Genomic DNA, 26747 nt, shown 5'->3' on the forward strand with positions numbered 1-26747 from the left:
GCAGCACTTAAAAAACACCAACACATAAAACATCCCAGAGCCGGCGTTATAGCGCGGGTCCTGTGCAGATCAACCAGCGAGTTTTTTTGTATGCCACAAAGGCATTGGATTAAAACGCCACTGTGCCAGTCTTGTGCCCGAATTCAGTACTACATGCTTAATAAAATTTATGACCTTTTGGGATTTGGACTGCAGGAAGAAAACTTCCTGAAGAAGTTATGCCTAGATAAAGCAAGAGCCCCGTAATTGCAGAGCAGATGCGTTGATCTTTCAATTTCAGAGATACAAAACGGCAGGTTTCGGTTTCATCCGACATTCTCTAACTGATAAAGAGTTCCAGTTAGTTTCTGAGTCCAGTTAGGAGTCCCGTGATGTGCGTAGTTCACTACGAGTTAAATTGATTAGTTTTTAGCTACTGTGGGATTTGAGTAGATAAACTGTCTTATTGTTTAGTCTACAAACCTGTATTTAATTCCAACGGGATGCTTTCTTAAGAACATAATCTAAGCGGACAACCCAGCTAAGTTTTTTTCCAGAATTATTCCAAGGAGTTTGACTTCTTTACTGAAGCTCAGCCTGATACCAATCAGTATGTGGGAAGTAATAGTACAAACTATAGTTACTATATATATAGTTCGACGGATAGAAAATCGGGAGCCAAATAAACGTCAAAAGCGGAGCCAAAAGCTTTTCAAAATCCAAAATGCAGGAGTAATGTTAAAAAAACACACTTTATTTTCATAGAACTAGTCATTTTCAACACCCGCCAGTGATTATTTTTCGTAAAAACCTGCACATTTCACCATAATTTCAAATTTAATTTCATAAATCAGGGATGCCAATTCGCCAGGTTTTCTATCCGCCGAACTATATATATAGTAACTATAGTCTTGTAAGCAGCATAATATGGTGGTGTTTAGAGCTTCTAACAAACAATTTGACAGTACTACGTCAAACTATCCTCTGATGATATGTTCTTTGTCGGCGACTTACACTCAAAAAAATCGGCACGTCAAGTTTACGTGAAAACATAGGTAATTCTCATCCATCACACTTTTCATGTAACATTTACGTGAATTGTTGGTAACTCGCACTCATACTAACCTGTTTACGTGCGATCCCGGTAAGTTTTATTAATTTTCCCATTAACTAGTACATGAAATTCACGTAAGTTGCTGTACAGAAGTTTACATGATTTTTCACGTGGATGCGACGTTTCGATTTTTTTGAATGTAAGCAATTATCTCATAACCAAGCTGCGATATCTTGTTAAGGATTGCGTCAGCCACCAGTGTCCAAAGCAAGTGGAAGAGAACTTCTTGTGGACATCCTTTGATCACCGGAATTGTAACCGACGTATGTCTCAAAGATGCTGTGATTACTCTGCTCGAAGGCATTGCTTGAATCTAACCTGTTGTAGTGTGGTCGATTCCGTTTTAGAAGAGAGCCGTAATAATTGGAACGAAGGACGTGTAATCCAAAGCTCCTTCAATATCAAGAAAAGAACAAAGTGCCGTTTCCTGTTATTCGAGCCATTTCTCAATTAACGTTACTACACAGCACAGTGCTGTTTTTCGTAGATTTGCCATGTTGGAATGTATGTTGATTTCCATGCAATGCAGAGCTCTTTAAAAACTTAACTTTTGAAACGATGATTCTACAATTGATGAAGGGACGGTAAGGGAAAGTAATGAAGGATTTTTTCGGGAATGAAGGGGAAGGATGGAAAGGAAGGGGGGGGGGTAATAGGTAGCTATGCTTAACAAGTTGTCGTTGTGACTCCTATCTTTTGTCCAATGCTGGAAGGTGCATGGGTCGAACCAAGCTGTAATCAGAGATTATAACCGGATTTGAACCCACAACACCTGCCAAGGCGTGTCGCTCACTGGTACCCGTGTACCTTTGAACCACAGAGGCGCTGGAACACAGAGGCGCAGAGGAAGCGTTGATGTCAAACTTGTTGGCCTGAAAGCCCATTTGATCGAAGTCTCCGTAAACAATCGGCGTGCTAGCTGAGCCGAATCGTTTGGCACATTATGTAATGATCCATTCCAGAGAAGCGAGGCCTAATTTCAACGATCTTTTATTACTTCACACTCTGCATTTAAATAAAAGAGAAAAGGAAACAATGGAAATCAGTGGATCAGGTTACGCCGAATCGACGGCCTTTCAACTCGTTAGGCATCGATTATCTGGGCCCGGTGGAAGTAAGTGTGTCCAGGGAGCAAACAACGATTTTACAATTAACAATTAATTCGGATGGCGAGCATCAATCAACAAGTGTGGCCAGTCCCTCTACTGCCTGGCACTCAATCCGTCTGGAATGCCGCAGATGGGCGGCATCTGGGAACGCATGGTACGATTGGTGAAGACAGCAATGCGAGCATTGGATGATGGAAGGAAGCTGACGGACGAGGTTCTGGCGATAACTCTTGCGGAAGCGGCTGATTTGATTAATATGCGTCCGCTGACCTACCTGCCGCAAGATTCGGTGGAAACGGAGGCGCAGACCCCAAATCACTTTCTCTGGGGAACAGTGACCTGTGCCGATTAAAACATGGAAGGTGGGCCAACGGAACATGCTGAGGCACTGCAAAATGACTACCAGCGATCGCAGTATCTCGCTAACAAAATGTGGGCAAGATGGACCTGCCGACCATCAACAGCCGTTCAAAGTGATTCGACGACCAGAAGCCGCTAAAAGAGGGCGACTTAGTTTTCGTGATCGACGGTAAAAATCGGAAGAGCTGGAAGTGTGGCACTGTGGAGGCAGTGATCAAGAGATCAGATGGAAGAATATGACAGCTGGACATAAGAACTGCAGACCGTAAGGTTCAAAGACATGGTGTGGGGAAGTTAGAGGTGTTGGAGATGCAGTAAATCCGGATTTCTGGAAGTACCGGATATTACGGGCGGGGGTGTTGCAACACCGTAGAAGCATTATTGGTAACACTGCGCTGTGGTTGTAGGTGGTAGGAGGGTGTGGTTGGTTGTAGGAGGGACAAAATCGTTTCGTAATCCTGTGTCGAGACCTGTAAGTAGAAGATAGTGAAGAAAAATAGCTATTTAGTGAAGTTGAAGAAAGATACTTACCATTGTGTTTACTTACCTGCAGGAGCGGTGAATCGCGGTGCAAACCTGTGAAGGAAAATTATCGCCAAAAAGTTCCAAAGCTATAGGAGTATATCGTGAGTAAGAACCATAAATGATCAAAAACTTACAAATTCACCGGAGACTTTTCGATAGCAACAGCAAGATACCAAACGAGGGAGAATAGAGATCCAAAGTTAGGGTAGCTGAGCCGAAGTTGGGCAACCAAACAATTTCAAAGAAATCGTAAGTTTAGAAAAGTATATAATAAACTGAAAGGCAAACAAAATGAAATCTATTTAATAGGACTAAGTGCAATAAAAGTAGAGAAGAAGTTAAAGGAAGTTCGAAGTGGGAGAAGATACCACTTTATTGTAAGTTGCAAGTAAAATTAAAGAAAATGTAATACTAACGAAAATAAATTACAGTTTGAGCGTCGTTAACAAAAATAGTTGACTGCTTCAAAAAGTTTGGTTCCGTCCCGAAACAATTTCTGAACAGCCAATTGAGTTATATTGTATTTATTCCCAGGGTTTGTCCACTTCAATTTTTTTAAACATTTTTCTCTAGTCAACACCAAGTGCGCGTCCCTGTGCGACCGCACGGGTTTGCCGGCCTTAACGCCGGCTCTGACCAACTCTTTTGGACTGCTGTTGAGGTTCAACAATCCGCCGAATAGGAGGCCCGTGCGTGGTGCTGTCTGCTCATTGCAATTTCTCAGGTTTCTTCAAATAGATATAGCTGATTTTTCGTAGGCGATAAACCTTTGATAAGCTCGAATAATGTGCCAAAAATCAGTTCTATTGTTCATTGAGCAACTAAGAAACTACGGTGGGCGCTTGCGCAGCACCACCCATTGAGTTATTCGAGGGCTTGCTTGATAAGTGTTATGGCTTGTACCAAGGTGAGTTAAAATAGGTGATCTAGTGCGCGGAACGATTGGTTAGCAACCATCGAATAAAACGGGTAACCCCCCGGGACCGACTGAAGAAGCAGTTGAATATGGATGCTACTTTGTCAAACCTCTTCTGGAGACCGCTGGCGCAGAAGGCAACGTATGTACTGTAGTTCGTACGGTGGTGTGATTTCCTCAGCATAGCAGTATTTCGAAAGGATCTAGGCTGCTCATTGAGGTTGACTCGCTCAAAAATTTGAGGGCAGTTTATTTTTCCTCGCAGAGTATCGGCGACTAGCAAGACTTTAGATGTATCCCTACGTGTCGAAATAGTATCCAGCTGGATCAGCAGAAATCAATTTTCGTAGCTCGGTAAGTGGTAAGGATTTCGCCAGGGCAACCGCCGATGAGCGAAATGCAGGAAGCGACGCTGGACGGATTCGATTCCTTCAGAACGGTTTTGGTAATTCGGGTTCCAAACCGCAGAACAGTACCCCAGAGTCGATCTGACCAGGGAGCATTACAAAGCTTTTAAGTAGTAGACGTCCGTGGGACTTTTAGCGGTCCTAGAAATATTTTTAGATCATCGGTATATGATAAGATTCTTCAAACACGAGGCTCATATCGTTGAAATAGAGCAGTAATATGAGCGGTCCGAGATGACTGCCTTGCGGAATAGTTGAGGTAACGTAGAATATACTAGATCTGCAACCGCCGGTGGCAACCATCAGCTGACGATCAGTTAGATAAAAACGGAACCACCGCAGAAAAGTTCTGCTTATCCCAAGTCTTTAGAATTTAGCGATTGCTATTGCGTGGCTGAGCTTAACAAAGGCGTCTGACCGGTCGGTATGACATCGGTTTGCGTCATTGTAGACTTGTTGTCACAGCAAATGTATAGTGGATCGACCAGAGAGGAATCCATGCTGATCCGCGCTCAAATATTGCTTGCAATGTGGAAAAAGTGGCTCCAAGGCGAGCACTCAACGATATAATTCCTCTGTAATTGTCCACATCTCGCTTGTTGCCTGTTTGTGCACAGGAAACATATGAGCAGATTTCCAACAAGATGGAAAAGTGCCACTAGAGATGGACTTTTGACATACGAACTGCAGTGGTCTAAGCAAATAAGAGATGTGCTTCTTCAGGAAAATTTTACCAGTCCCGATTATTTTGTCTAACCCCTGTATAACTATTCAGTAGGAATTCGATTGGGCACCCGATAAATGCACCTATTTAGCACTTATTTTTCATAGAAAATATCAGCAAAATAAAACGCTATTTCAATTTTGCTACTTTTCTTTGTAATTTATTTTGGCCATTTCTTTCCGAAATATATAGAACGAGATATTTAAACAATGAAATTTTTTAAGACGATAATTTTAAACTAAAATTTTAATTTGAACTGCTGTTTTTTGTGTTTTCCGTTTTTCTGATTCTCTCCAAAAATTGAGGATACTTTGTGTTCGATACTAAAAACCTGACACCTAAAACGTCAACATACAACACCGATAGGTGAATCAACATAGCATTTTTTTCTCGCTTACTTCGGCTTCACTTGATTCTGTTGCAGTGACGACGAAGGGAACTATCCGTCCGTCGGCGGGTGCGGGATAATGTGAAAAAGCCGGAAAATAGACCGTGAGTCACATATAGAGTGAAGGCTTCAAATCACAACAAGGGAAAATCTCGCCCACCCGGTGCTTGTCGATCCCAAAGGGAAAAGCACTGCCGGCATAGTAAAGGATGCTTAAAAGGCAAATGACGAACATTAAATTTTGCTTACTGTTTTTTTGTGTTAATGCGATACACCAGTTATGTCCATAGAGCTGAAACCTACCGTAGTTGCAGTAATTGTAATTGACGCACAGGTAGATTTTGTTTAATCTTCGAAGCCCTTAGAAAAATATGCTGCTCATAACATACCCATATTCTCAAAAGGTTTGTTGAAATGTTAAACCGATTTGGTCTTACCATCCCTCCTCACAGTAGGCAATTTCCTTTCCCATTTTATCTCAACAAGTCTTCAGCATCATCGATTTACAAATTCCGAGCTGCAATATAAAAAAATTACCTATATCAAATCATCTAATGCAATGAACTGATGGTATTTCCTTTTCCCCAGTCAGCTAAATCTGTTTAATCTATGAAATTGAAAAACGGAGCACATCTTTGGAAAGTTACTTTGACATATATAGAAAGAAACGTTTCCGGGCGAATAAAAGGATGGCACAAAAGAAATTAATCTTAAATATTTGATTGGACTATTCCCGCCGGCCGGTCTGTGTGCATGCGAGAATCTGTTGCTAACGATATTACATTTTCTTCGCTTCCGTCTTTTCAGAGAGCCACCGGCACTGGGACAGCACGAAAACTCGGATATTATCCTAAAACTGCCGATGGGTAAACGATTACGGGACATCCGTTGGCTGTCGGTTTGGTGCCGCAGATTTACGGTAAGTGTAGTTTCGCCGCCTAGCTCTTTACATGTGGATTATATACTACGAGAAACATTGTTCACCTTTCGGTTTAGTCATGCATATCGTCTAATGATAGAAGGGTATTTGGCCAATTGCTTTTTTTTACATTGTGTTTTATTACAACTCTGCCTGGGAGCGACAGTTTTTTATTGGCGTAGAACTTTGTCTGATGGGAAGCTAGGGTCCCAACTAGTACAGTTTTTGCAAGGTAGCTGTGGCAACCGACATGTGACCAATTTTTGTCACAAATAAGTTGCTAACACTAAAAATGCCAAGAGTGGGTTGCTTGGCGTGTCCTTGCCGAATAAAACTTAAAATGCAAGCGTCACGAAAAGCAGTTAGGTTTTTTTGAGCGCTAATAACTTAGCAATTTCCTGAACCGAATTCAATCTGTTTGCATCAATCGATCGGAATATCTTCTATCATCGACTACAATAAAGAAAATTATTGATTTTTGAGTGCATGCTAATGAAAACCCTTCGAAATGTCTAATTCAAAACCAAATTGTACCCACACCAGCCGCCACACCGTGGGATGAAACCCAAATCTAGGTGGACAAAAGTAATTACGCTTAAACCCACCCCATCGACATCTCTATATCGAGCTGCAGCAAACGTCAGCGACAGCATGTCCTGGGCTCAAAATTTGTCAGCGGGCCCAATTCAGACCGCTGGCAGTTGAGTGAAACGCAGTGCTGACATGCTATCTCATTTTCGCACAGACGAGATGTTGGCGGCGAAAACATGGTTGCCTGCCGATGGGGTGCTTAAACTGTTAGTCCTAGGTATAAAGTATCTTCGGAGAAAATTTGTTATTTCAACTTCCGCATTTTTTGCTGTATATGGCATTAGGGTGACCACCCTAATAATAATTCTAAATATTTGTATTTAACTTAATCATGCATAAAAAAATACAAATAAAAAAATACAAATAAATATTTTTGTTTTTTAATCCATCTTATTACCGTAAAAATTGTGATTATGGTAAGTAAACCGGTAATTTTGACTTCATATTCAATACGGTCTTGCAAAAAAGGGCCGACCTGGACCGATGCGATATCAATTAATTTCGGTGGCCAATATATTACTAAACATCCATACAAAATTTCATGTGCTGCTTTGGAGCAGTTCTTACGTTATTGGCATTTGAAAAAAGCATATTTTTTTAGAAAAACTGTCTGTAGCTTCAGAACCGAAGGAGATAGCGACCTGATTCCTTCAAACAAAATGTGCGTTTTTAATGGAGGTGAAAGTGCTCAGAAGGCACGATTTGTAAGAAATGAACACGAAAGGAGATATTAAAGAAAAATGGATTTTTAAGTCCACCCAGATCAAAAAACTTTAAGTTACCCCAGTCTATCAACCATAAAAGATAAGGCTTTTATTTCTTTAGCAAAGTTACTCAAAATTTAATGTTCTTTAACTTTGCAGAATATTTTATTCAGCAAACTTCAACCATAAAAAAGTTTATATTTTCCACACGCCTACTATGATGATCACCCTAATGCCATATACAGCAAAAAATGCGGAAGTTGAAATAACAAATTTTCTCCGAAGCTATTTTAAACCTAGGACTAACGGTTTAAGCGTAATTACTTTTGTCCACCTAGATTTGGGTTTCATCCCACGGTGCGCCATGATCGTTCGTGGAAAGCTGGATATAGTTTTAAATAATCAAATCAATTGTAACTCCAACTTATTATTAGGTAGGGTAGATTTTAGAGTTAAGCTGAGAAATTAACTCATTAGCAATTTTAAGATAATAACCCAAGCAACATTGTAAGTTTTATTGTATGCTTATGGCGGTTTCATGACTAGTTTTGGTCTTAAATGCTATCATAAGAGAGTAATAAAACCCAAATTGTTACTTGGGAATGTTATTACCAATTATCATTATGTAGCATTGGTGTGCCCAGGCTGGGGCACACTGGAGCACATGCCCCACCTTCTCGCGTATGAGAGGCATCAAACTAAAACATTAGGCAATAACAAATTTTGCATTGTATGTCATAAAAATCGCTGATATTTTTAATAATTTGTGTTGGATAGGACGGGAATAGGCAATTACGACGAAGCAGCAACATACCCTAATTCAAATATTCATATCTCATGAACCAAAAAAAAAACCTAGTGCAAACAGTTTCTTATGGTGAGCATAATTACGGTGCTCTCGTCCCCTGCTACTCCTCAAAAAAAAGAAGCAAAAAAAAGTCAAAAAATGAGACAGAAGGAGAAAAAGCAAAAAATATCACGAAGAAAAACGTGATAAAAAATTAACAAACAGTATAGAAAAAGAGAAAAAACGCGAGAGAAAAGAATAAAAACTGATATGTAAAAAAGACAACCGAAAGAAAAATCGTGACAAAATGGAAGGGAAAACGGGACATATAAAGAGAAAAATAAATGGTACGGTAGTAAACGGTAGTGAAAACAAGGCAAAAAACGAAGCAACGGACAAAAAAACGAAATAAGATGAACCGAATGAAAAAGGGGGATAAGAAAAAACGGGATAGAAATGGAGGAAAAGTAAAAGAGTAAATAGGGTGGCAGGAAAATGAAGAAACGAGAACCGGAAGAGAGAAAAAACAACGGGACAGAAAAAATAAAAAATGAAAACGGAAGAAAAAACGGATCGGAAAAGAAAAACGTGACAGAAAAGGAGGAAAGGCAGAACAAAATAAGGAGAAGTACGGAGCAGATGAAAATGAAAAACGGGATATAAATTAAAATAATACGACAATCGGGGCCGAAAAAAAGCCGAAACGGAGCATTACAAACAAAAGACAAGAAAAGGGGAACAATAGCCCTTGAAACGTGGAAAACAAAGCAAAAAAGACAAAAAACGGAAAAGAACAATCAGGACTCAAGAAAAGGGCGAAAAATAGGACAGATGTAGAAAAAAATGGAGAAAAAGAAAACAACTGAAATAAAAAGGGAAAAGGAAGAGAAAAACCAAGACAAGACAAGAAAATACGGAACATAAAACAAGAGAAACCCAAAGGGAAGAGAAGAATAACGATAAAGAAAAAAGAGATCCGATAGAGACAACGAGAAAAATAGGTAAGAGGTCAAACGGGATATAACAGAAGAAAGATGAGACAAACAACGGGAAAACGGGACAGAAAAGATGAAAAAAAAATAGAGAAAATGAACTAAAAAGAAAATTGCAACTAAAAGAAAAATACGAGAAATGGGAGTGACAAGGAAATTGGAGTGCAACGTAAAAAAGGAGCCCAAGACGGAAAACGGAAAACCGTGGTAACCGTGGTAATTGACGGGGATGAGTTCGAGGTAGTCGACGAGTTCGTATACCTTGGCTCACTGGCAACAGAGGACAACAATACCAGCCGTGAGATTAAAAGACGTATTATCAGTGGAAGTCGGGCCTACTACGGACTCCATAAACACTTGCGATCGAATAATTTGAGCCCCCGTACACAGTGCACACTGTAAAAAACGCTAATTAGACCGGTTGTTCTCTACGGGCACGAAACGTGGACACTGCTAGAAGAGGACCTACGAGCACTCAGAGTTTTCGAACGGCGGGTGCTAAGAACCATCTTTGGCGGAGCGCAAGAGAACGGTGTATGGAGGCGAAGAATGAACCAGGAGCTCGCGCGTCTCTACGGCGAACCAAGTATTCAGAAAGTGGTTAAAGCTGGACGGATACGTTGGGCAGGACATGTTGCTAGAATGCCGGGCAACTATCCTGCAAAAATGGTTTTCGCATCAAATCTGGTAGGAACAAGACGAAGAGGGGCACAGCGAGCGAGGTGGTAAGACCAGGTGGAGCGAGATCTGGCAAGCACTGGGTGCCCGCGGAACTGGAGATCAGTTGCCATGGACCGAAACAGATGGAGAAATTATACTGCGCAGGCCTTGTCATAAGACGTTAGGCCAATTAAGCTAAGCTAAAAACGGAAAACGGGCCATCAAAAAGAGAAAAAGCGTAACCGACGTAGACGAAAAACAAGAAGAGAAGGAAAAGAGATAAAACGAGTTCGAAAAAGATGAAAACTGGAAACGAAAAAACGTGAATAGACAAAAAACGGGAAATACAAGAAAAAATTAGTCTGAATAATGTCTGAATTAGAAAAAATGGGACAGGAAACGAAGAAAAACGGAGCAATGAAATAGAAAATACATACAATACCAATTCACGGTACAAGAAAACTACCTAGAAGAGCAAACATCGAAAAAACTGAGGGCGAAAACCAAAAACACGGTACCAGAATAAAGAAAAATCGTTACGAAAAATAAAAAAAAACGGGACTGGATAAAAAAATCAGAGAAATTGTGTACATGACACGACCGCATGGGTAACGTAAGACTACGTAAGTCTTTTTGTAGCGATAGTAGCATAATAATAATATGATTCTTGATGTATATACATGCTACATGCGTTGTATGTAACATTTACCAGAGTAGTAACATTGTATACATTCAATCCTCAATAGATTTCAATTATTTCTATGGAATGATCGGATCTATTTCGTTAGTGGATAGTGACAGTAGCGATCTAGGGCACTAGTTCTTAAGTTTATATTCAAAACAAGACTAAATTCTTACTATTTAAATTTAGATATTTAAATAAATAAAATCACTACATCTAATGAATTCATATTATTGAAATGGTAGACGTGGAATCAGATGAATCAGGCCAAATTAGCCATTTATAAGGACAGCAGGTATCACATTCGGAATTCCCCAGATAACTCTTCGTCGGCAGATTAAAGTACGTAACGATACGCCAACAATTAGGCTCGGATCTGGAACTTATTCAGCATTTGCTAGAACTGGAGGAGCGGTTCTATGGACTCAGTACGATCAAAGAACTGGCATTTGAGTTGGCTGAGCGGTACAACTTAATTTTATGTTAGTTACAAGCTAATTTTATGCTATTTTATGAAAAATCTCTAAAAAAAATTTCTGTTGAGTAAATACTATTGAAGTTAGTTTTGCAACTCTAAAAACGCATAAAAACTGCCACGATTCGTCTAACTCCGTCATGGTCCGTCTTACCCCCTTGGTGATCCTTCTTAACCCGCCTGAAAATTGACGCGTGATATTTAGACGGTTCAAAAATTGTCAAAAAATCGTGGAAAAATACACAAACCAAATAATTGTATAATTTTTAATGGTAGGTAAATAAATGGTTATTCATTTGTGATACAAGAAAAAGCGAACTTTCGAACGCATTTTATGCTAGCAATTTAATTGCTTAGGGGGGCCGTCTTACCCCGCCTTCCCATTCAATTTGAATTCAAATTTCAAATCTAATTGTAATCCAATTTTAATTCAATTCATGTGAAATTTCAAATCTAATTTATGTTAAAGTTCGTGCTTAATTTCAAATCCAATTTCAAGTCAAATTTCAACGTTAATTTGAAATCCAATACCAAGTTTAATTTAATTCCAATTGCAAAACTTTGGTTCCATGTCTAATTCCATGTCTAATGTCAAGCAAATCTTCCAGTCCGGATTTAAAGTTAACTTCAATTTGAACTATAATTTCTAGTCCAGTTCCGTTTTCCTCTGTTTTTCCGTCCCAAAAGGTTCTAAAAGGTCGGGTGCCCCACCCATTTATGTCTGGGCTCGCTAGTGCTAAGAAGGCTCAGGTTTGATAATAAGCAGTACCTGAAGTACAATCAAGAAAATAAGGGTTAGTAAGAGAAGATAGACTGTTATCTACTCGGTCAGTGCGATAGAAAAAAACAGTGCGTCGCCTAATGTCGCTCCTGCAAGTTTCGTAGTTAACAACCACTGTAGGAAATTGTATTGTAGTTTAGTATGAAATTTTTCAAAAAAAATTTTTTTTCGTCAAATCTTAATCCTTTAGTGATATGAAATGTGAATTTGGATTTTTCGTTTCTTCTCGAAACATGGGCGAAAAATTAACGTCAATAAATACACAAATGATTTTTATTGTTTTCGCTTTAAGAAACTTTGATTTAACGAAAACAATGAACATAAAATTGAATTCAGTAAGATTCTGTGCATCGTCAGGAGTCAAACATTATAAATGGTTTAACGCTTCAAATTCTCACAAGTTGTGTGTTTCGAAACATTTGTATCTAACTGTTCCACACTATCCCAATTTCAGTTTTTAAAAAAACTTGAGTATCATTATTTGTCTGGAATTACCTTCCAACAACTCTATGACGATTGAATTTAGGACAAATAAACACAAAATCTTGCAAGTTCTAACATCTAATTGACCATAGGATAAAGTGTTCAAGAAAACAGTTAACTTTCAGTATGAATTTGTAGGCTTTCAGATGAGCAATGTATGAGACATGTACAATTGCAAATGTTTAAAAAAGTATCACTAAAATGTTCGACTTATTTGACTGTCGCTGCAATGACAACTGATGTTACTGTGTTTACTGATGGAATAGGATTGGGCGATACCGTATCGATACTCGAAGGCCGATATTTCGATATATTTCATCGAAACTTACGACGTCGATATTATGCTAAATCGATAATTTCATCCCGATACTCTTTTGATAAAGCGGGATATGCAGCTGAAAAAATATAGGCTAAAACTAGGCCAGGAAATGCTCATGAAAAGCAATATTTTAAGGATTTTTTCTCACGCTGTTGTCTTTTCAGGTCGCTACTAAGCTTAATTCTCAAATTTACTTTATTGGCATTGACTCTAATGCAAAATCTTGACCAATGTCACTTACATGTTTAACGCTTATTGGATAGTAAGTGCATACGATATGCGATTTTCTGCAATTCAGAACTGACCAGAGAGCACAGAGAGTAGTATTAGGAGTTGACGGCATTAACAAAAACTTTCCAGCTTTTTACGCGCCATAATAGCGGTGAAAGTGGCAGAGGTGGGACAGAGATCGAGCAGAGCTAGAGCCAGAAAGGAGCAACTCCCGGCGGAACTCTGCAGGAATGGCCAAGAACCGCCAGCAACGACATATCACTGCACTGGATGGTTTCAAGGGTTTGGGAGAGGCTGCCGGACGAATGGATTGAGGGTGTGGTTTGTCCCATTTATAGAAAGGGCGATCGGATAGATTGCTGTAATTACCGCAACATAACGCTGGTCAAAGCCACCAACAGATTTTGTTGCGTCGTCTATCACCGGTGGAAGGAGAGTTCGTAGGGTAGTACCAGGTGGGCTTTATGGAGGCCCGTGTCACTACGGATTAAATTTTTAATCTTTGGCATGTAATCCAGATGTGTTGGAAGTACAACCCATCATATTTTTGTGGATTCTGGGGCAGCATGCGATTCAGTCGGGCGCGAACAGCTGTTGTAGGTGGTGCGCTTTTCCGTACAAAGCGACGTGTCCGAAATAGAGCTGCACTGGAGCAAGTGATGTGTTGCGTGCGTGTTTTGGAGGCACTCTCTTTGCTCAACATGTTTTTTATTGATTAATTTTTATGAATCCCTTTTTTTGTGTAGCATTTCCTAATCCCATAATGCCGCCTTAAATAGTATCGATAAATCTAATATCGATGCTTCACGAACGATATATCGACGGTATCGATAAAGCGGCGGATTTGATATTGATATTCAATTATCGATACTTTCGGGAATTTTGCCCAATCCTAGATGGCAATTTTTGAATAATTTAATCCTACAGATGCATTTAGATGGACCGGTATACCTTAGACAAGATTTGACAATCTAAGGACAAAAACTTATTTTTACACGAATTTTAAACCTCCGTTATCTTTCACTTTCCCATCACAGTGGTATCATTCTGACCGATGGGAACTAAGCCAGCTTCTACAAGCAACAATGGGCCTCGGTTTTTCTTTCGCCGAAGACTTATCTATAAATAAAACTCAAAGCGCCCAGACGATTCAAAGTCAAGACGATTTGTACCATTCTGTAGCAAATGATACAGCTTCCAAATAATGCTGAATCTAATCTCATTTTGTGACCGTACATTATTTTCACTGCAAAGTTCAACCAGTCTCGGTGAAAGCGGTCCCGAAAAAAAGGAGAAAAAATTAAACCCGAACAATAGAAGTGATATCCCACGATTTCGCCCACACACAAACCGGACCGGTGTAGCTAAGTCCTCGTCGCTTTTGTGTCCATCGGTATTATTGTCCGCACAAGCTAGGTTGTATGTATTTCATCGCTGGCAGCGTCTAGATTTTCGCTAAATTCAGTGGCAGCTTCCTCGTGGCTTCTGCGGTTGTCCCGTTTATGCGCTCAAGCACTGCTTAATCCAACTATGTTGTTTAACAGCAGGACACGAATTATTTTGAAAGAAAAAAAAACTGGAAATTCAACTGTTTCATGTAAAAAAACGCCAGATAGAATTACTTTTATTTTTACACTGATGTAGAGAGGTCAGATTTAAACGTACCCTGCACCATTCCCACGTTGCTTCTGGCAACCGAGAGTAAGGCGAACGTTTTTTAAAGCAAAAATGTGGCAAATTTGTGACTGTTTTCCTCCCCATATCCGTTATGCTTTCCACCCACCACCCGCTTTCAAGAGTGGCACATGCGCATTAGCTTACCCACCAGAGCAATAGAGCGTTCCTTGTTCTACGCCGTAGTTTCGCGTAAATTGAGCAAAAATTTAAACCTTATCAGTCGATGGTGTATTCCAGCTTATTAGACACTCTCTCTTTGCTCCACGAAAAAAATGTTACCACGAAAGAAGGAAGAAAAGAGCACAATACAGTTCCCGGAATCGTTTCTCTTTCGCTTCTCTCAACCCAACGGTCCGACAGTCCACCTTCCCCAAGAGCCGAAAGTGTGGGCAGGTTATTGGTTAGGGGGGTTTCAATCTACCCTTCGTTCGCCTCGGGGAGGAGTAATTGCTCAAAACAGTGTGTGGGGCATCTCGGTTGCTTGAATGTTTTAATACATATGCACGTCGGATGCTACGGCTGTGGCAGTGTACACACGTATAAATAAAAGTACCTACACGTAAAATCCTGCCATGGTACAAACTAAACCTAAAGGATAGTTCAAAGAGAGCACAAATTATAATTTTTGAGGAACAAAATAAGCTGATTGGAACTACTTTTTAAGAAACTTAGCTCTAAGTTATATATACGTACATTCGATGTCAAAGTGACTTTAGCATGGGTTTATTCTCCGGCCCCTCATCACCCTTCCTTCATGCTGAGTTCTACATTATCCCGAAGACGCGTCTTATGGTTAGTATACTGGTATGAGGACCTAATGAGGTAATGGTTTTGAACCTCAGGAGGACTCACCAGTGCTAACTATAACGAGGCGAAACAGGTTTGGTATAGTAGGACATGCATCGAAGCATGGGTAAAACCATCAACACATAAGCACGCATAAAAAAATATAAGCTTATCGTTTACTCAATAACGATAAAGCACAGAAATGCAGTGCAGAATACAGCATACACCCGGGCAACATTACAATAGATCAATAATGTTGTGGTCAAAGTGATAAGCCCATACAAAAAAAAATATATATATATACGTACTGAGGAATAATCATCTATTAACTATTTTGATACAATAAGAACTTGGATGAACTTAATGAATAGTTAGTTGGAATTTTCTGAAAATGTATTTGAAGTTATCTTCGTAGCTATTTCCACATCCGTCATCGTCCTCACCATTATCGCCAGCATAGATCCGAGGTGGCTCGTGATGTTTCAAGCAATCGTCTCCCTTCAACTCAACATTGGGTACAGGTTGTCAGTTTCCTAGACGTCTCAGAAGTTGCACTGTCGTCCGGAATCTTAACGACGCATGCGGTCCACCATTAGCTACTGACTTTGGCCAAATAGAAGACGGAAATCTCTTCAAGCAGTGCCTGTAGCTCGTGATTCATGCGGCTTCGCCAGTCTCCACTTGTAGTTTGTACTTCGCCGAATATCGTCCGCCATACCTTCCGCTTGGTAAACGGTAAAGGCACATATGTCCTAACCCGAGCAGGAGCAAAGAGCAAAATAATATCAAAATGTGTTATTGGAAATCGAATAACTCATATCAAAATTTGGTCTTGTTTGGTCTTGTTGAAATATATCGAATGTCATTTTAAGGCCAAAATAAGATATGATAACAAAATCAGTTATTAAACTCATCTTACAACCACTGTTTTAAATATCTACTCAATAACAAAATGTGTTACCAATGTATCTCAATATCTATTTAATAACAAAATATACCATTATAACACAGTTTGATATTGTTTTCATATTATTTTGCTCTTCGCTCCTGCTCGGGAAGTGAATAGTGTCACAGTTTCAAACCTTAGAGAACTACCAGTCTAATAAGGGTAGACTGTCAATTTCGTACGGCGGCGTATGCTTCTTGATCGTAGTGGTACGCGAAAGGTAATGTAGGCCCGATTTCCTGCTTGAATCCGTTGCTAAATCTCCTTACTTGTATTGTATTGTATTGTATTGTTATCCGTGGTCATCAGCCATCTCGGATACATAAGCTTATCGTCATTATACCACTTCTAGTTCGTCGGCCGTTGCCGATTACCGTTCGTGGGGGAGCGTTTTCGTCACATTCAAGTCTCTGCCATTTATGTATTAGGTCTTCGACGTATAGCTCTGATCAGTCGTACATTACCTACCATAGCCAGTCTCGGTCGACTGTATTGTATGCTGCTTTGAATGCAATAACGAAGTGATGAATAAGCACGTTATATTCATGATATTTCTGCAAGATCTGTCGGATGGTACAACTTTGCTGCGCAGTGGCGCAAGCTTCCACGAAGCCTGCTTGCTAAATCCGTACAAAACTTCGTGCTAATGGTGACCATCGACGTAAGAAGCTCTGGGAGACTCTTTTGTAAGCGGCGTTTATTAGCGTTACGCCGCGATAGTGCCTTTAAAGAGTTTCTTTAAAGAGTTATTCGCAATATTTTTTGTGGAATTGTTTTTATTGAAGAGCCACTTAAAATTAACACTAAGAGCCACTTCCAAAACTAAATTGCCACTCGATGTTTTCTTTGAAGAGTAATGCGAAAAATGTAACACTTTTAATTTAGCCTCAATGGACTCTCGGTTAATTTATAAATGCTTTGACAACAGCTCGATTGAAGGAAAATGACACAAAAAGCGAGGAGACGGTACAGAAAAACGATGAAGAACCGAAGAGAAAAGAAGGAAAAACTATACCCGGGCTATTGAAGAGAACTCATCCTAGCGACAGGTGAAAACCATGGCGGACCAACCGTCTGCTGCGGAGATATCCGATTTCATCCCTTCGTTCTGCCGGACCGGCGGACATGGATACATAAGTTAGTAAGTTTTATGGCAAACGACATTATGCTAAACCGCATTATGCGAAATGAATTTATGTTAAATGGGTTGCCCCGGTTCTCATGATATTGTGAAGAAGCGATGATTGGCTCGAGTGTGTATTCATAGAAAAGCGAAGTTTTGTCAATTATGCCTACCGTCCATTAGCCTACCGTCCATTATGCCTACCGTCCATTATGCCTGTCATCCATTATGCCTGTCGTCCATTATGCCTAATGCTCATATGCGTAAAGTCCGTATGCCTCCCCTAATATGCGTATGCCTAACGCTGCACACCTAAAACGAGACAGAAAAAGAGGAAAATAAAAAGAGAGAAGAGAAGAGAGGAGAGAAAAAATAAATAAAATGGAGAGGTAAAAATTAAAACAGAAGACAAAAGAGATGATAGAGAAAAGAAAAACAGCATGATAAAAAAGGAGGAAAATCAAAACATAATAAGAGGAAGAACGGAACAAATCGAACGAAAAAAGTAAAACAAACGACGGACAAACGATAAACGGAACAAAAAAGAGATAGAAACGAAAAGAGACGATTATCGGGAATGGGTAGAAAATTACATAGAACGGGACCGGAACAGAAGAAAAACAGGGAAAATGGAGTAGGAAATTCAGATATAGAGGAAATTCAGAACTCAGGAAACGGGCGAAAAATGGGACAGTAAAAGAAGAAATAAGGAACAGAAGAAGCGAGAAGAAACAGAAACAGCAAGCAAAAAAGTGAATACGGAAGAGAAACCAATAGAGAAAAAAAGAATAACGAGGAAAAAATCTGATGGAGGAAACGAGAAAAACGGGGAAAAGAACTCAAACGGGAAATAAAAAGCAAGATATAAGACATACAGGAAAATGGAAAGGCAAAAAAGAAATCACAACAGGAAACATGGACTTAAGAAAAAGGTAAAGCGGAAGAAGAAAAACATACGGAAAACGGGAGATACAAAATGAATCTGAAAGAAAAGAAAAGAGGTAACGCAGAAGAAGAAAAAAATTACGGAAAACGGGAGATACAAAATGAATCTGAAAGAAAAGAAAAAAGGAAGCCAAAACAGAATAAAAGAGGCAAAAAGACGATAAAACGGGGCTTCAAAAGGGGAACAAAAGGGGAAATGAACACGGCACAGGCAAAGACGAAACACAAGAAGGAAAAGAAATAAAGAGTTATAAATTATGGAAACTGGCGACAGCGAAAAAGGAAAACAAGCAGAGAAAAGATTGAAAACGGAATAGAAAATTACAAAAAAAGCAAGTGAAAAACATGAGGAAAAACTAGACTGAAAATACGAAAAAATGAAGCAGGAAACGAAGAAAAATGGAGCAATAAAACAGAAAACACGGGATAGAAAAAAAGAACGTGAGAGAAATAGAGGAGTAATTCTGCTGAAACGGGGCCACTACTGAGACGAGGACTTCAAATATTGGAACTTTTGCGCTTAATTGGTTGAAAATGGTTAAAAAATAAGAATTACGCTTCTGATACCTCGAAATAGTGGCCCCTTGTTCGCCAAGGGGCCTAACAGTTTCAAAAAAAGTTGAATTTTGAGCAAACCATGAGATCTATAGTTATGGACATTAGCGGCACCAACATCAACAACACGTGGGCTCTTCCCTGTTTCAACATGGAACAGCCGACAAAGACGCCAACACACGCTTAGCAGCGAATATTGCCGACTTCAACATCAGACATCCGGCACGCCACGCTTAACACAAATATTGCCGACCTCAACATCAGACATCCGGCACCAATATCGATTGACATCAGCGTGCTGGAGTTCGCCCAGAACTTTCGCACGCCCGGATGCCTGACACAGCAGAATGCAGCCTTCGATGCAGCCTGGATACACCTGGAGCATGTTCGGACACGAAAATCCTGACAACGCAGAATGTGCCAACAACTTAGGTTCAGAAGTAGACTTTAGCGGTAGCAGTAGTCAGTTCTTGTTAGACCTCAAGGTAATGAAAACGTGTAAACTCTGTATTAGATTAAGTGATGGTGAATAAAAGTTTATTTTTTTATTAATATAAATGAACTCCTAACGTAACTCTATATCATGTGATATTTCATAGATTTGCCATGAGACAACTAACAAATGGCCTGATTCTGTGAAAAAGAAGAACAGGGCTTTCAAATGGAGTAAAAAAAAATTCGGCCATCTTGGATTTGGTCGCCATATTGGATTTTATCAAAAAATGACCGTTTTCACCATGAGCCCCCCAACCGATTTTCATTTTAAGAAACACCATTGGAAAGCTGAGAAAAAATGCTATAAGAAACATTAATAAAATTAGGTGTGCAATGGCATTAACTAAATAAAACAATCAGTTAATTGTAGTAAGGTTCACATTTTTTATATAATTATTTCTTATTGTAGCTTTCGACTGAGTATCTCGCTGGACTCCAGCGCTTCTATGGTTCAAAGGTACACGGGTACCAGCGAGCCAAACGCTCTGGCAGGTGTTGTGGGTTCAAATCCGGTTATAATCTCTGATTATAGCTTGGTTCGACCCATGCACCTTCCAGCATTGGACAAAAGATAGGAGTCACAACGACAACTTGTTAAGCGTAGCTACCTATTACCCCCCCCCCTTCCTTTCCACTCTTTCCCCTCCATTCCCAAAAAATTCTTCATTACTTTCCCTTACCGTCCCTTCATCAATTGTAGAATCATAGACTAATGGGGTTAGTTTTTAATTTGAACAACTAGCAACCCCAAATATGCTGGAACTTGTATGAACTGGTCGCCCTGCTCTTTGTTATTGTTTTGGTGGTTTGATTCAGCTGGCAGTTGCAAGCAGTGAATATTTCATTCTCCGATCGGATTTTTATCGTAATCGTCGGGAAAACGAGTATAATCAATATATATAGAATGCCAGTGTCGCTGGTGTTTCATGGATATTTTGGTGGCAAACATGTTGCTGGTTCGTGTCTTGGATACGGGAACAACATTGTCAAATTGCCCAATAGAAAATTTTCCTGCCGATGAAATACCCCAAAACGATCAAATCGGGTGATTTATCCTACGTGATTTACGGAAAAGCAGGATTTTAATTGGTTTGCCTTTTTAGTTTGACAATCAGATTCCCGTTTCGAATCGATCACTCACACATATGCGCATACTATGTAAATACATAATTTTCAAATTTGTGATGTTTACCTCTTTTACACTTACAGAACTGCCCGTAGCTGAATGCGTGAAAATTATTTCTGACATGTTTCTGTCTTTTGCACTCATTAACAAATCGCTATTCTGCTTCACGCAAACTCGAAACTAACGAAGGTGTCTCCACTGCGGCGCGGTCATAGCGAATATATATTGATTCTACTGGAAAACGCAACGTGAAAAAGATTAAACACACCGGGTCAGTTCAAACAAATCGTGTTTATGTGCGTTGTTTGCATAAGCAAATGATGCCAAGTTGAAAATGACATTTGCACCATTTTTAATTTGCACGTCGTGCAAACCAACGGGGTTCGAATTAAAGTATTCAGATTAAAAACGGTCAAACGAACGGGGGTCCACGGTAGTAGAAAACGCGACTGAAAAGGAGCAAAACGAACAGAACGGAACACAATTGAGATAAAACGTGTGAGAGAATAAGCCGAAAAATGTTAATTTTTGTTTCAAGTTTAACTTCGTTTTCAAATTCGTAAAATTTCAAATTCGAATTAGTCCTAATTAAAGTTTAATTTAATTGCATTGTCCAATTGCATGTTTAAGCCTTAAAAAAGGGAAAAGAGGAGAAGGAAAAATTAGGCGAAATTGAAGATTAGGAAAAATTGAACAGGAAACGAAGAAAAACAGAACAAAAAAACAGGAACTACGGCACAGAAAAAAGGAAAACGAGAGATAAAGATGGAAAATAAGAGCAACAACCAAGTAAACGGCACAGAAAATGGGAACGCTGAACTAAAAGGTAAAAATGGGAGCAGAAAAGCGGAGCATAAAAAAGGTAAAACATGTGAGAGAATAAGACGAAAAATTACTAAACTCCTTCAAATTAGTACAAATACAACTCTAATTTACTGTTCAATGCCAAATTCAATTGCATGTCCGATTTTAAGTCTAATTTCAAGTCTAATTTAGTTCCAATTTTGAGTTAACTTCAGTTTATATAAAAAAAAACGTCAAATTCTGTTTTAAGTCGGATTTTATGTGTAATGCCAATTAAAACTTCAAGTCCAAAAAGTTCAGTTTTATGATCAATTTCCAGTCAAATTTATAGCTCAGTTCAAAAGAATAATTTCATGTCCAATATGAACTTCGATTTAAATAGCGTATAGAAAGCATTCGTGGAGTCACACATATGGTCAGTTTTAAATGAGATGCCATGAGAAGCAATCGAAGAGAAGCTAATTTTTCCACCATTAACATAATTAGTCTATCTTATTTCCATTTTGATTCAATTCCGTTTCAACAACGCAACGCCCTTGCCGATTCATTCGAAAAGCATACCATGCTTTTGCTTTAAATTTTGCACAAACGATATTGGAAGCAAGAAATTTCAATGAATGTCATTTGCAGCACTATTGCAGGCCACTCGAGTATGGATTGCCTTGTTCGTGCCAGTTTAATTGTAAAGTGTCCCACCCCCACTAAAGGAAGGAAGGGACGTGAAGTACGACCTAATTGGCCTTCTTCTGTTGATTCAATTATTGATGGATGAATAACGAATAAAATGAAGAAATAATACGAAAAAGGATTTTGTTCGAGACGTTTTTCTCTGTTCCTTATTTCACCCGACAGTTGACAGATACTTTCATACCAGCTTGCTAAATAAGGTGGAAAGGTGAACTTTGAATTTAACCCATTGCCCCCCAGAGTTGCGAAAACAAAATTACGACGTTGTCACACTTTTTCATTCGCAGGTCGATTTTGGCGAAATTTTCATCCCACCCGGATTGGACGTGCCCAAGCCGCGTGTTCTGCCCGAATTCAAGCGGTTGGCTCACGGGCTCCGATCGAGCAACATCAGCATCCTGGACGCAAAAACGTTCTACATCCCCAACCTGCACTACGACGGTGCCGGACCGGACGCTTACTTCTGGGTGGGCAACGGCTCCGAACCGAACATCATGGGTATCAAAGTTCCTAACGAGATCGGATCGCTGGAACCGTTGCGGGGCTACCAGGGTGAGGATATCGAGATCCAACTGCCGGGCAACCTGACCATGTACGACATCGACTGGCTGGCGGTGTGGTGCGTCGAATATCGGCACAACTTTGGCCATGTATATATACCGAAGGATTTGGACATTCCGCCGGCCCTGGGGCAGACGAAGATAGCGGTAAGTTTAACTCTGACGGCTTACTCCAGTAAAAAACTAACCTCAAACGATAAATTACAAGCCGCCATGGTGGTACAAACCAGTAAGTACCTTATTTTTCTTCGTCTCTCAAGTGTTTTTGAAATAGTCTAAACTTTTCACTTTTTGTAGACGACATCATCGACGACACCGACGTTGATTGCGCACGGAACTACGTCCAAACCGAAGAACGTAAACTGCAAGGAACTGTTGCGGGCAAAACTCAATGTGATGTGGGAAGTGGTCGGAGACTACGTGGAAATCGAATTGATTGGACGAATTCGCGAGGATCAGTACATGGCTTTCGGGATCTCCGGCCGAAATGGACACCCGCAAATGATTGGCGCCGATGTGGTCGTGGCCTTCTACGATCGCAAACAGCGACGTTTCCGGGCCGAGGACTACTACATATCCGCGCTGGCTCAGTGCGATGGCAAACAGGGCGTTTGTCCCGACGAACGAATAGGCGGTAAAAATGATGTAGAATTGAGTGAGTTTGAAATTGTTTCTTGAAGAGTAGTTTTTTTTTCTAAATTCTTTGTTTGTTTTCAGTATCCGGCGATCGAAGCCATGGTGTTACTCGAATCAAGTATCGTCGGTTGCTGCAAACCAACGAGGCAGTGAACGATCAAGCATATCCTACGAACCGTCAAATTTCAGTCGTCGCTGCCATCGGTCCGTTGAACTCGCAGGACGAAGCGAACGCACACTCCCATCAGGACGTAACGGTGGACGACATCCAGATCAACTTCTCGTCCAAAAACGATCACTCGTGCACTGACGCGTTGGACAGTTTTCGCGACACCGGCGGTCCGGAACCATGGCCAACTCGCGTTATTATCGGGGAGAAAACAATCTCTGTAAAGATCGGACCGACGGGTGGCAAGCGAGGATACACTCCGATCACGGGTCATCCTTCCTGGGGAATTGCGTGGTACCTGAATGATTTGCTGATCCCGGAACTGTATGTCGAGCGGGGTCAAACCTATACATTCGTTGTCGAAGGAGGAGATGATTCGACGCAACCTGCTAAGTAAGTGCTGGTGCTATGCTTTGGGGGATTGCCGTTTTTTGTTTTAACTGTATACTTTTGTAGGTATCATCCGTTCTACATTACTGACTCGAGCGAGGGAGGATACGGTCAGCTAACTGATGCCCAACGCAGACGAGAAACTATTTTTGCAGGAGTCGAGTATGATAAGGATGGATATCCTACGCCGACCGCCGGTACTTTTACCTTTATTTTAAGCGGGGTTAAAAAAATCATATTGATAGAGAACTTTATCCCGCAGCCGGCAGGTACTGTGAATGGAAGCATAGAACGGTAGACAAATCGGAGGAAACCGCAACATTCGAAGAGTACAAGAAAACGCTATATCTGTCCTGTGATGATCCAGATGGGCAGCCTGCATTCCTGAACTGGACCGTTACGGATGATACGCCAGATTTGGTGTACTACCAGGTATGAATCCATTCCGTCCTGCACCTGCATTGCGGTTGTGTGAAAAAGCATTCTCTTTTCAGTGCTACACTCATCGAAATCTCGGCTGGAAAGTCCACGTAGTAAACGCCGGTATGACGGGTAAAATCAACGGTTCGCATGGTTTGATCATTGTTAGTTCGCACAGCATAGCCCTACTGGTGCTGGCCGTGTGTATTAGCTTCGTTTCATCCATACGACGGCCGCAGTTTTGATAGTAACGGGGCAGATTTATGGCCCCAAGGAGCAGCCACCTCCAGGGCTGAACATTTGCATTTGTTCCACGTGGAAGTTACCCTGGTAGGATAAGTTTAGCTAAGAATCTAATGCACTCGGCCAGCTGCCGGCAGCGAATCAGCAGCTTTCGATGATGGATTGGTTGATTCGCGGTTCGAAGTTTGATTCTATTTAACTTAATTTGTCACCAAATGGCGATTCAGAATTCCGTGTTTGAGTTTATTCATTCATTTAAATTTGTTTCTTCCGCCAATTTAGCCTGAACCTGTTAGGTAGTAACTAACCAGAACAAATTATTTTATAAGTCCTAGTATTTTACCATTCTTGAATGCCCTCTTTATATACCAAGGCCTTTCTTGTAAAAATGAAGTGAGCATAATTTTAACTACTTCATTTCATAATATCTGTATCCGTCCAATGTGAGTGAACACAGTTGGTTGTTCCCTGAACTTTTCTTTTTTTTCGTGTTTCCCCATATGAACCAATATCGGAGGGTCAGTCCATCATCGAGGCTGCCCCGGAAGGCAGCCGTAATGCGTAGCGAACAAATTTACACAACAAAACATTGAAAACAACCATGCGATATCGCTTGAAAAACATATCTTTCGTGGGTGAATGCGGAGGTGAGTAATGCGCGTGAACTAGCTTTTTGTTTGCCGGATTGGTTCGTGGAAGGATTCGGGATTCGGTTACCCTCCCGTAGCCGATCGATGATGGATCCGGTTTTGCTTGGCATAGCCAACACTGCGTGTGTACGTTCGTTTCGAGTAGGCGCTAGCTAAAAGTTTGAATTTTATGGTGTGCGCGCGAACTAGCTCTTAGGTGACGTTATGTTATAGAAAACTAAATGATGATTTTTGACATAGAATTGTGTAGCTCTAAATTTCGATCATTTTGAGCCGCTTAACCGGCTGATCTGTTGACCCGGCCGGTATGCTTTGTGATGAATTTGGACCTGTTTTGTTCGGTAATTTTGAACAAAGTATGAATTAAAGTTTTAACTTTGCGCACTTATTGTGCTACTCATAAACAACAGCATGAAATTGAAATTTACACGCACAATGGTTTTCCTTTCAGTTTAACTGAAAAGGACGACCAACCAATTTGCTTTAGTTAGCAGTTCTTCGGGGACAACTTGCCCAACCTGTTAGTAATGGCAAGTTTGAAAGCAATCAGGCAATCTTTTTCACTGGCCACTCCGTAAAGATCCAGAATTCGTACTTGCATGCTTGCGTGTGAGGTGAAAATATTCCGGAGATGACGACTTCTGTTTTTGTACGAGCGCTGGAATAGTGCTGGAGTGCCATCCATAAATTTGAAACTGTTATAATGCACCACAGTATGAAACGCAAGAACTTCTTCTGCAGCTCAAATCTTCTGAGCGGCTGGATTTGATTTTTGCACCACATATTTCGGCATGGGTTTGGAAGTGGATAACAATTGAATATTCTTGCAATGTTTTGGTGTTTGGATATGCTTTTCCAAATTAGATTTACCTGTAATGATTCATCATGGATGACTTCAACCTTACTTTTCAACTTAGACAAAATGTACAACAACGCTATTAGCTGTCGGCACGTATGAATCACATATGCAGCATTTAACCTCATAATCTTAATGTCCTGTGACACTGTGACACTTTTATTTGGACTTTTTAAATGAACAACTGAAAATTTAGCGACAAAACATAAAATCAACACTGTGGCCGGTGGTGAAACGATAACGAAAACTCAGAATGAAAACAGATGTCGACTAACATTTGAAAGGGGCGGATAAGCCAACTGTCAAACAGAACGAGTGAGAGTTCATTTTCCTATGCTGCTCCAGCAAAAAATAACTCTCACTCGTTCTGTTTGACAGTTGGCTTATCCGCCCCTTTCAAATGTTGGTCGACAGATGGAAGATGGAACTGTCACTATTTACACGCTTGAAAAATTTTAGTCAATAATAAGAAAGTTTCCACTCAAAACAAAATACACTGAAAAAATTGTGAATCGTCAACAAAATAGAAAGTC

At 40.3% G+C, this 26747-nt stretch overlaps 1 protein-coding gene across 1 annotated transcript in view; it reads left to right on the plus strand.

The window, feature by feature from the left end:
* The window catches only part of LOC128746072 (protein Skeletor, isoforms B/C), a 93124-nt gene extending 66611 nt beyond the window's left edge, over positions 1-26513 (plus strand). The window contains exons 4-10 of the mRNA XM_053843124.1: positions 6330-6441; positions 22578-22997; positions 23148-23505; positions 23568-24048; positions 24112-24242; positions 24308-24477; positions 24540-26513. Coding sequence (XP_053699099.1) covers positions 6330-6441; positions 22578-22997; positions 23148-23505; positions 23568-24048; positions 24112-24242; positions 24308-24477; positions 24540-24710 — 1843 coding nt within the window. The 3' untranslated portion in view covers positions 24711-26513. The remainder of the gene's footprint in view (positions 1-6329; positions 6442-22577; positions 22998-23147; positions 23506-23567; positions 24049-24111; positions 24243-24307; positions 24478-24539) is intronic.
* Positions 26514-26747: the final 234 nt, after the last annotated feature.

This window comes from Sabethes cyaneus, chromosome 1, assembly GCF_943734655.1.
Source record: "Sabethes cyaneus chromosome 1, idSabCyanKW18_F2, whole genome shotgun sequence".
NCBI lineage: Eukaryota > Metazoa > Arthropoda > Insecta > Diptera > Culicidae > Sabethes > Sabethes cyaneus.